Raw genomic sequence first — 9,654 nt, 5'->3', positions numbered from 1 at the left:
AAATTAGAAATATTCACTTGGTAAGCAATGGGACCCTGACTCTTGTCAGGGGAAACAAATATTTTGTTTTTCCTCTTCTATTTTCTCCCCTTCAAAAATTGAGAAAGGTAATTCCTCATAGTATATACCAGCACATAGCTCTGGCTGCACACAGAAAGTCAACACAGCCACTCTTGAGGGGTTCAACTCTCTACCAGTGCTGAAAACTGTACTATTAAATGAAAGCTTTTATCTACATTTATCTTAATTGCAGAACCTCATCTGCCTTTAAGGAGCTCTCTTTTATAGTGATTTACATTTGATTACATTAAGCTTCATTTATTATCAAGTTCATTCCAGCAGAGAGCAGTGCAATGAATTAAAACCCTCTTCAGAGTAGTTTATAAACATTGTTAAAGGGAATACCAAGGCTCGAAGCTCTGTGCTCAGTAACAACATCATTAATAGCAACTCCCACAAAGTGCCAAAGGAGACAAAACATAATGCTCAAGCAGGGCTCACTGCTTTAACAGTTCTACACGTGTTCTTACCTTTGCCTTGGAAAATGAGGGACAAACATCTGCTGTACCTGCAGTTCAAAAAGCCTGAGTAGCTCTGCCGTGCAAATTCCATCTCCATCCCTGTACTAATGTGACAGGTGCAATAAATCCAGTCCATGGCTGCACTGCTCTGGCAATAGCAAGTCTCCTTCAGCAGTCATGATGACAAGTTTGACATGCAACAGGTCTCCTCCAGTGAGAATTCTGAATCTTTATCAAATGCTAATTTAATTATCAAATAAAAATACTTTAAAAATTAATTATTGTAAAAAGCTCACACTGAAGCCCAAACTCATTGCCCAGTTGTTTGCATTAGCCTTTCCAACAGTGGTGCCCAAGGTTTCCTGAGTAACTGAAGGTTTCAGAAAAAAAAAACTCTAGGCTTTCTTCCCTAACATCACAGCTATTTCAGCTACACATAAAATGGGTTTTTTTCCCCTTTCTTACATGCTGCACAGCATCAACTATTGTATACAAAATGATAGTAGATCCAAGTAACAGACTTGGGCACAACTTCAGCAGAGCTGCTTCCCAGGGCTGCCAAGTGAACCAAGGGCAACACAAGCACTGCACAAAGCCCTGAACTGCCTGACAAGTGCTGCCACAACTATTAATTGTTCTGGTATCACACAGAAGTCTTTTACCTTGTTACACAGACAACTGTTTCAAGTGGGCACTGCCTCCCTGCAGAGAGCGAACCAACACCTGTAAGATAATCAGGAGCACTCAGCACTGTAGGACCCAACTCCATTTCCTGAAGAAGTGAGTAAAACCAAGGCCAGAGCTGCTGAGAATTCTCAGGTGAACACTGCCCTGAGGAAAGTGGCTCTAGCCCTGCTCTGCCAGTGGGCTCTCAAGGTGTTGTTAAACAAACCATTCCAGCAGCACCACCCTCCTCCCAAACTCATGTCCACTCATGTTCCAAGAGACTAAGAAGTGTGTCTGCCTCATGCTGGAGAAACTTCTGCAGCTACATGAAGCACCTGCCACAGCAGTTTAGCCAGCAAGAACTGCACATCAAAAATGAAGGACATCTATGATGCTTACTGCATCCTAAATTGGGCATCAAAAATGGGCAAGTGAATCACGGCTTGGATTCTGCCTCTGAGCCCTCATCTACAGAATGAGGTTCTTTAGTTACCCCTCAGGTTAACACTGACAAGAAATCCAGTACAGCAAAAACCAGAAAATATCTCACAGGGAAATGAAACACATACATGTACCACTGGAATTGCATGATATGGACTAAATCACGCTTCATGTGCACAGCTGCACATAAAGCCCTTCTTACTGAGCAAACATCAACTGGGTGCATCAAATGAAACAAGACTCCCATGGGGAAAACAACCAGCACCTGGACATGCAATAATACATAAGGGAGAAAGGAAGAAGATAGTTTTACATTAGCCACTTCCTAATTTTTGAGTATCTACCTTTGCAATCCTAGTGTTTTGTAATTAAAAATGGTGTTTCAGTATTACCTGGTAAAATGACTGCATAACACCTTTTTTTCCCCTCTTTCTTTTCTCCTTTCCTTTCTTCCATGTACAGTAAGATTAAGCTGCTTTAGTATTTGTTGGTTTCTTGTTTTTGCTAGAGGGAGGATTTTTGAGCCAGGTAACAAATGTTGGAAAAGATGGAATATGGGCTGCATACAAAGAAATTACTAAGAGGTTACACTGTGTGAGAAAGCTGTAAAAAACAGAGTTAAGGAAAAAGACTGATTTTAACTGTACTGATCTTTTTTTTGTACTATATCAATATGTACTGCCAGCAGAGAAACTTGATGTTATATAGTTTATTGCAATGGCTGCATTTCCCTGCTTTTTCTAACTGTACTCTCCAATTTCATGCACTGAAAGTTGCTCTCCACTTGAAGAACTCTGCTTGCTGCAAGCATCCGTACACATCAACCAACAAAGGTTTTCATTCAAGTCTTTTATTATAGCTTGAATTTTTTCACTGCATTTAAAAATCTAAAAAAAATAAATATTTGTTTCACAGCTGCAAGTCACATATGCATTAACACCACAAAATCTGGAATTTAACCAGAGAAGGAAAAGTCAAATCCGAAAGTGTCCAGCTAAGCACAATCGTCTCAGGGCAATTATACTAAAAATAAAATCTTAAGAAAAAGGGAGAGGGGTGTTAAAGGTTATTTCAAATGCATTTATCTGGAAAAAAAGTGAAAATTCTATTAGAAACCATAAACTACGCTTTCAGCATTTAAAAATAAATGTTTAACCTCTTGACAGCAACAGTTGGCTGGTGCACCTTTTTCTTTTAAGCTGTATTCTCGACACATGACTGCAGAGGTTTCAAATAATAAATTAACCTCTTTTATAATTGTGTCCACTTAATTACAGATTCAGTCCTTAAAAATAAAACAGTGTCTTAAGTCAGCTTGTCCATCCACATATTAAAAATGCCATTGGATGCGGTTTTGTATCAGCACTAAGTGACTGCTTCATGGATTGTACATTGTGAAGATGAATGTCTCTTGAACAATCACTTTCATTATTAAGGTTCTTAAAACAAACCAGAAAAATAGATATCTTCAGAAATCAGAGTAATCACTTTTTTTGTTAAAAGCCATAAAATAAGCTCATATTCAATTACAAGCAATAGAAACCATACTGGTATTGGAACAGAACTATTATATCACAAAAATTTATTATTTACAAAATGAAAAGTTACCAAGTGAATGGATCAGGGAAGAAGTTAAATGTTCTTACTAAGTGATTTGAAAAACTGAAGCAAGTCTCTCATGCACTCACACGCCAAATTGTTTGCATAAGGTGAAATGTTAATTCTTGTTAGTGAAACTTGACTCCCATTCACAATACTCTCATTTTTATTGTAAGATGGCAAAATCCACATGGCTCTGTACAGGAAGGTACGTATTAAGACAGCTCCTCAGTTTTGGAAATGATTTTTTTGGCTCCCATGAATATCCATACCACTGAACATTTTTTGCAAATAATCAGTTATATTACCAACTGCATCACTTAATCCACTGAATTTACCACCACAAGAAAGACACAAAAACTCAATGATCCCACGTTACACGGAACTTTCATTTCTCAAGTTATACTAAACTGAAACCTTCATAGTGGTCTATAGCCTGGATCAACTTAGATTTCAGGGTTTCTTTATCTGTGTATTTTGGAAGATCAAGAAGATTAAAGCAAGTGTGAGCTACCGGCAGGTAATCTTCTCCTCCTCCTGTTGGCTGGATGACCAGTTTCAGACACCTCATTCCAAGAATTGGAATCCGATCGCTGCCCGTCAGGAACACTGTCAAGAAAAAACAAAGGCTTGTTACTGTAACTAGCTGGAGACTAACATTGTCTGTGTCACATATGCTGTTCTAATCGTTGCTGGCCTTTTGTAATCATTCCAGCAATGGCAAGCTCTTCTCACCGAAGTTCTGTGAAGTCTGGAAAACAGGGAATAGTGACTTCACCCTGTGTCTGCCTTCTACACCTGAGCTCATAACTCAAATACAAGTGATCCATAAAGGAAAGTATTTCATTTTAGCATATGAAACCAAACAGTCCTTAAAATAAAGTTTTTCATGCAACAGAACCTTCTAAATTAAAATAAAATGGCTGTATCTTTACTGAGCATTTCCAAGAATCTTGTAAACACAGAATTAGTTTGTTCAGTAAGTAATTTATCTGAATTGGAAACTAATCTGCAATCTAGTTTAAGCAAATCCTCACTCACAGCAAGCTTTGCTTGCTTTATCATCACGTACATTACCACTTACATCAGTACCTTGACAGATTTACAATCAGTTACTACTCCAAATTTCCATCTCTGTGCAGTGAAAAACCTGGAGAATGTGAACTATATGTCAAAGCACAGGAAAAGATATCCTAGTTACCAAATAAATGTTACCAGCAGATTAGGTTGTTGGTGTTTTGCGGGGCTGGTTTGTTTTATTTTTTAATGCTGCTCTGAGCTACTGTGATCTGTAACTACCCATCACCCAGAATGACTCAGAACACCCCCAAGAAAATCACAGACAAGCTCACAATCAATTTTTTCTATCATGCTTTTTTTTCCCCCCCAAGTAGTTAATCACATCATCACAGACAAATACTTACACCTACCCTCTTATAGCAAGAGCCTGAAATCCCAGTGATCCTGTTCAGTTAGAAACTTCTGTGAAATAATTTCATATACTTACACAAAAACTGCTTTTTCTTCTCCAAAGACAACTCGTGAAAAACCTCCCAGAATATTTTAATTGTAGGATGGTCTGCCCAGTATTCTCCTTTGTATTCTGTATTCTAAAATGAGCAGGAAATGGGGTTATTGCTTGCTCACAGAACAGTTGGGTAAGCTGTCAGTGCAGCAGAATGAATGCAGTTTGTTTACAGGCACACAGCAAGTGACACACTAGTACTACTTTCCTCACTCCATTTTCTTCAGCTGTTCAGTCTGAATTCAATACAGGGACAGATGCCTGTATTGCAAAGCATTTTCAATCCCAACAGAGACTAAGTCACACTGAGCTCTGACAATTGAGAATATTTACTTTTAATAACTGTGTGCAATCACTTCACTTTCTCATGTCTAATATAAAAGATTGTACAGCTGCCTCAGGGTTCTGTGGATTTTTCTGCCTCTCCTCTAAGTCTGATTTCCTTCAGAAATTACATGGAAAAAGTTAAAGCAGGAAGGTAAATAATATTTTGGGATCCACTGATGTTTTAAGGTGCCAATAAATAACAGGAATCACGTTAATTAAAACAGAGTTCAAGAGGACACCTGGTTGCTTTTGCAACCTGAAATTAGAATTATACAAAAGCAATAGCTAATTATGGTTCTTACCTTCTCCAGCTCCTTCCAGTCATAATTTGTGTTCCCAATCACCATTGCCTGCAGCTCACTGGGCTGGAAGAGCTGAAGAACTTTACCTCCACATACTTTGTGGAAGCCTTCATGGAATGCACTGTATAAGGAAGCCACAGATCTATTGAAGATGTAATCCACATATGCATCTACAAAATCTTGCCTGTACAAAGAGAAAGAAAGAATTATGTTAAGGAAATAAAGAGGAAGCAGTACATGTCATCCTTCTACCAATAAACCAGTGGCCATTTCTGGACAGAGCAGAGCATAGAAAATGAAGCAACAAGGAGCCTAATACATTGTATTGTCTGCCTTATGTGACAACCACAGTGAATATAAAATGGCACACAAATGTATTTCCCCACCACACCCCCAAAGGCAGCAGAAAAGCAGGAACATTTAATGTTATATACTTCAGGCACTACAAACATCTCCCCTATTTGTGTGCATTGCAGTGTACTGAACTCACTGGCAACAAGTTGAAAGGCCTGAATGACAGGGAGTCTCCTGAAAGCCACTAATCAAACTCACTGTTCTATTTTTTTTAATTAAAAAGATTACCATATTTGCACTAAAAATGCAAATCAACTTCAAAAGGACATTTGAGTCTTGCACAGTAAAAAGACCAGTGCCAAGGAGCTGGGATACTGAGAAACAGATGGCCTGTTATCTGTGCTTGGTACAAGGAGTTCTCAGATCCTGCTGGAAACATCTCCAGCAGCACTGAAGGGAGATCTAAAACTTCTTGATGTGATACAGCATTTATGATAACTTTTGAAATGAATGCCAGTGAACACTGTTTAGTTTCTGCACTGGCAGTGACCTCACTTGTACATTACAGCTATCCCACCAACACATGTTCACTGTGGAAAGAGAGAATGCATTTCAACACCACCCCCAGTCTTTGAGTAATATCACCAGTAGTTTACAGAATCATATAAACACATTTAGATGATGTGTTTATTGAAGCTGCTGCACTGAAAATGCTGGAGATGTCCACAGTGGTGATGCACACTCCTCCCCTTCAGCACTCCCTGAGGTCTCCCTCTCACCCATGCTGTGTAATTACAGAAGGGCAGGTAACTTGTGTAACACCAACAGTGCAAGGCTGCTCCACGGAAAAGTCACAGAGATAAACTAATTTATATTATAAAATTAATTGAAGCATCATGGAATATTTAGAGCTTGAGAGAGAGGAATTCTTCATTACTGCAAGACAATGTGTGGTAACAATGCACTTCAACAAGGCATTTCATAGGCACCTTGAAACTTTTCCCATAGTTCAACTCCAATTTTACAGTCACTTAGTGACAGAACATCAAACCTACACCAAAGAACTGCAAAGCTACAGTGTTTTCCATGTGCATTCAGTTCTCATGGAGCGTGCTCTTTCCATTCAATTCTCCCTTTACCCTGGGAGAAGCACAAGCACAGAGAATTCATAAAGATTAAAGAACAGACTGGAAAATTCTGCAAAAAGAGGACAAAAGCACCACCAGGTATGTTCTGCCTATCCTCCAGGAGCAGAAAGGGAACAAAATGCAAGAAAGACTGTTTTTATAAATAAAAGTTACAGAATCCTTGACCAAGGAAAAAACCCCTCCTGCCACACCTCTTCTGACAACAACACTGGATTAACTTATTTAATGTTATCTACTCTACAAAGGGAAGACTTCACTGAAATCATATTCATGTATGAATGAGGAGTTGTAATAATGGCCCTGAAGTTAAAGTTCTCATCGTTACTCACTGAATTTCGATGACGTGTAGCAACCTGCACTGGTGCCTTAAGACTTCAGCTTTTATTTTTTCACATCCTATACTGCATTAGTGCACAACTCTGAACACCACACAGTGTTAGTTAACTCTCTTCACACTTATTTAGACAGAACAATCCCTCTGGGCCTGTGACCCAGACACCCAACAGCCTCAGGCCCCAAAAAGTACAAACAACAGTGAACTGGGGGGGGACAGCAAACTGGGGGAACATGACTTCATTACCTGAAGCTGTAATTGGACAATTAACCCCTGATATGCAAACAGATCAAACTGATATCTGTCTGAAAAACTGGTGACCTCTGTCCAGCTTGGGTGTAGCCTCTGGAAGGCTTCTGACTGCCCAGGGTGTATCCACTGATTTTTTAAATTTACCAAATACTGAATTATTTATAATACCGAATTATTTACTTTAATAAATACTCACAAAATTCTCTTAACTTTTTAAACTTTTCTCTTAACTTTGTCTAGCCTCTGTCCTAGGCATCAGCAGAACCTCAAACATTTTTAATCTCATAAAATGCTTATGACTGGGGTTGAAGGGGACCACTAAAAATCTAGTTCAACCTCCTGCCATGGGCAGGGACATCTTCAACCAGACCAGGCTGGTCCAAGCCCTGTCCAGCCCAGCCTTGAGCACTCCCAGGGATGGGGCAGCCACAGCTTGTCTGTGTCAATACAGGACAACAGCTATTTCAACAGCACACATGAGAAGAGCTGGGGAAAACAGCCAAAGCAGTTTTGCCTCCAACAGCAGTGTCAGAGCCCAGTAAAGGGAATTTACAGCAGCCCAGTAACACTCCCAAGGCAGCCAGCAACCCTGTAACCCACAAAACTCACCTATTTTGTTTGACTACAGGAATGTCAGCACCTTTAGGAACCAGCTCCTTAATTTCTGTTGTACCAAAATTTTCCACAGTGATCTATTTGAAACAAACAAAAATAGTGCAAAGTATTGCATAAATACTTCTTCCCACCACTTAGTTAACAGCAACATGAATGGCAGACACAGGAGCTAAAACTCATGGGAATCAGCTGCTGATGCTTTTGTTCAAACACTCTACCAGAGGCAATTAAAATAGATGGTGTGAGCTTGGCAATACATACTTCAAACACTATATAAAACTTACAGTAAAATTAAGACAAAATGCTTCTTCTATGTCATCCTCTGGATAGTCCAGTAGCTGTTGCATTCCCCTGCAAAATAAGTTACAAAATACTTGCACCAGGGGAAAGAAAAATGAATTTATTTTCCTGAAGTGTTCTTTATGCTTTGATAATTCAAATTTAAGAAGTATCTTTCCACTGTTATTTCATTCATTATCTTATTGACTTGCACCTTGTGTAGTGCTGGGAAATTCCAAGCAATCATTTCTTTTTGGTTATCCCATGGGGTGAAGACAGAACATTCCTGTCTTAAGACTTCAGCTAAGGGGTTCCCAAAGCAGGAGCAGTTGGTACTTAAAAAACACTGACTGGCTCTTCCATTAACACCTTTGATTTCTCCTTGAATCTGAAAACTTTGGCATCCACAACACTGAGGCAATCAAGCATCCTGTTCTGTTCATTTGAGCCTCTTACCTGCTAGTGAGTCCTATTCAAATCCCTAGTCAAAAGTAAATATTTAGCATGTATTTGTTCCTGAAATAAGCAAAAATATTTTCTTGATGGATTTAATTTAGAACTGAAACTATGTTCACACTTAGGCTTATAAAATTAGTGGCTAAAGCTCAAAGGGTTTGAATTTCAAGGGGCTTTTTTCCCCCCCTAAAACTCTTGTAGGATCATAAAACAGAAGAGACAATCACTAACACCAAGCACTGAGACACAGGTCTTTAACAACAGTAAGTGTCAAATGTATCAAATGACACAATAGCTGCAATTTACTCTGAGCTGTTTACCCAGTGACTGTGGAAAAGAAATGTTATGTTCTTAGAGGAAAATGATGATTTCAAAATTAATTCCTACCAACACCCATTTTTCTTGCTTGCTTACCTGCCAACATCTGGCATCAATTCTTTTAAGTCATCCAGGGATGGTTTCTTATTCAATAGCTTTTTGTACAAAGCCAGAGGAAAATGAAGGTCTACAATAGTAAAATTATATATTGCTAGCCCACAGACAACACCAATCAAATGAAACAAGTCACTGTCTTCAAAGGTCTAAGAACAGAAAACAGACAAAACGGTTTAAAATAAAGAAGTTATTTTAACCTTGTAGACCAGGAAGAAGCGTACAGTACAATCTAGGTCAATTTAATTAATATTTTCTTTAAATATGTATGTATCTGTAAGTACCAAGGAAAACAGGACAAAGTTTAACCAGCTGAGACTGAAATCCAAGGGAACAGAATCCTTTCTACTTAAAATTAAAAAGGCTGAGCTGCAACATCTTCTGTGTTACACAAGGGACCCATACTGCACTAAGGCTCTGGTTTTGTGGGTGACTTCCTATTGCACTACACAGTGATTTAAGA

The 9,654-nt window shown here is 38.8% G+C and overlaps 1 protein-coding gene across 4 annotated transcripts in view; it reads right to left on the bottom strand.

The window, feature by feature from the left end:
• Positions 1-2,462: 2,462 nt before the first annotated feature.
• The window catches only part of HERC4 (HECT and RLD domain containing E3 ubiquitin protein ligase 4), a 31,247-nt gene continuing 24,055 nt past the window's right edge, over positions 2,463-9,654 (bottom strand). For all 4 annotated transcript variants that reach the window (XM_041490052.1, XM_041490049.1, XM_041490050.1 and 1 more), the window contains 6 exons: positions 9,174-9,340; positions 8,309-8,375; positions 8,019-8,101; positions 5,382-5,565; positions 4,735-4,837; positions 2,463-3,836 (listed from right to left, as the gene is read on the bottom strand). In XM_041490052.1, the coding sequence (XP_041345986.1) occupies positions 3,628-3,836; positions 4,735-4,837; positions 5,382-5,565; positions 8,019-8,101; positions 8,309-8,375; positions 9,174-9,340 (813 nt within the window). In that variant the 3' untranslated portion in view covers positions 2,463-3,627. The remainder of the gene's footprint in view (positions 3,837-4,734; positions 4,838-5,381; positions 5,566-8,018; positions 8,102-8,308; positions 8,376-9,173; positions 9,341-9,654) is intronic.

This window comes from Pyrgilauda ruficollis, unplaced genomic scaffold (assembly GCF_017590135.1).
Source record: "Pyrgilauda ruficollis isolate IOZ18807 unplaced genomic scaffold, ASM1759013v1 scaffold98, whole genome shotgun sequence".
NCBI lineage: Eukaryota > Metazoa > Chordata > Aves > Passeriformes > Passeridae > Pyrgilauda > Pyrgilauda ruficollis.
Note: the sequence above shows the minus strand (reverse complement) of the source record. Positions and strands in the feature narration are given on the sequence as shown.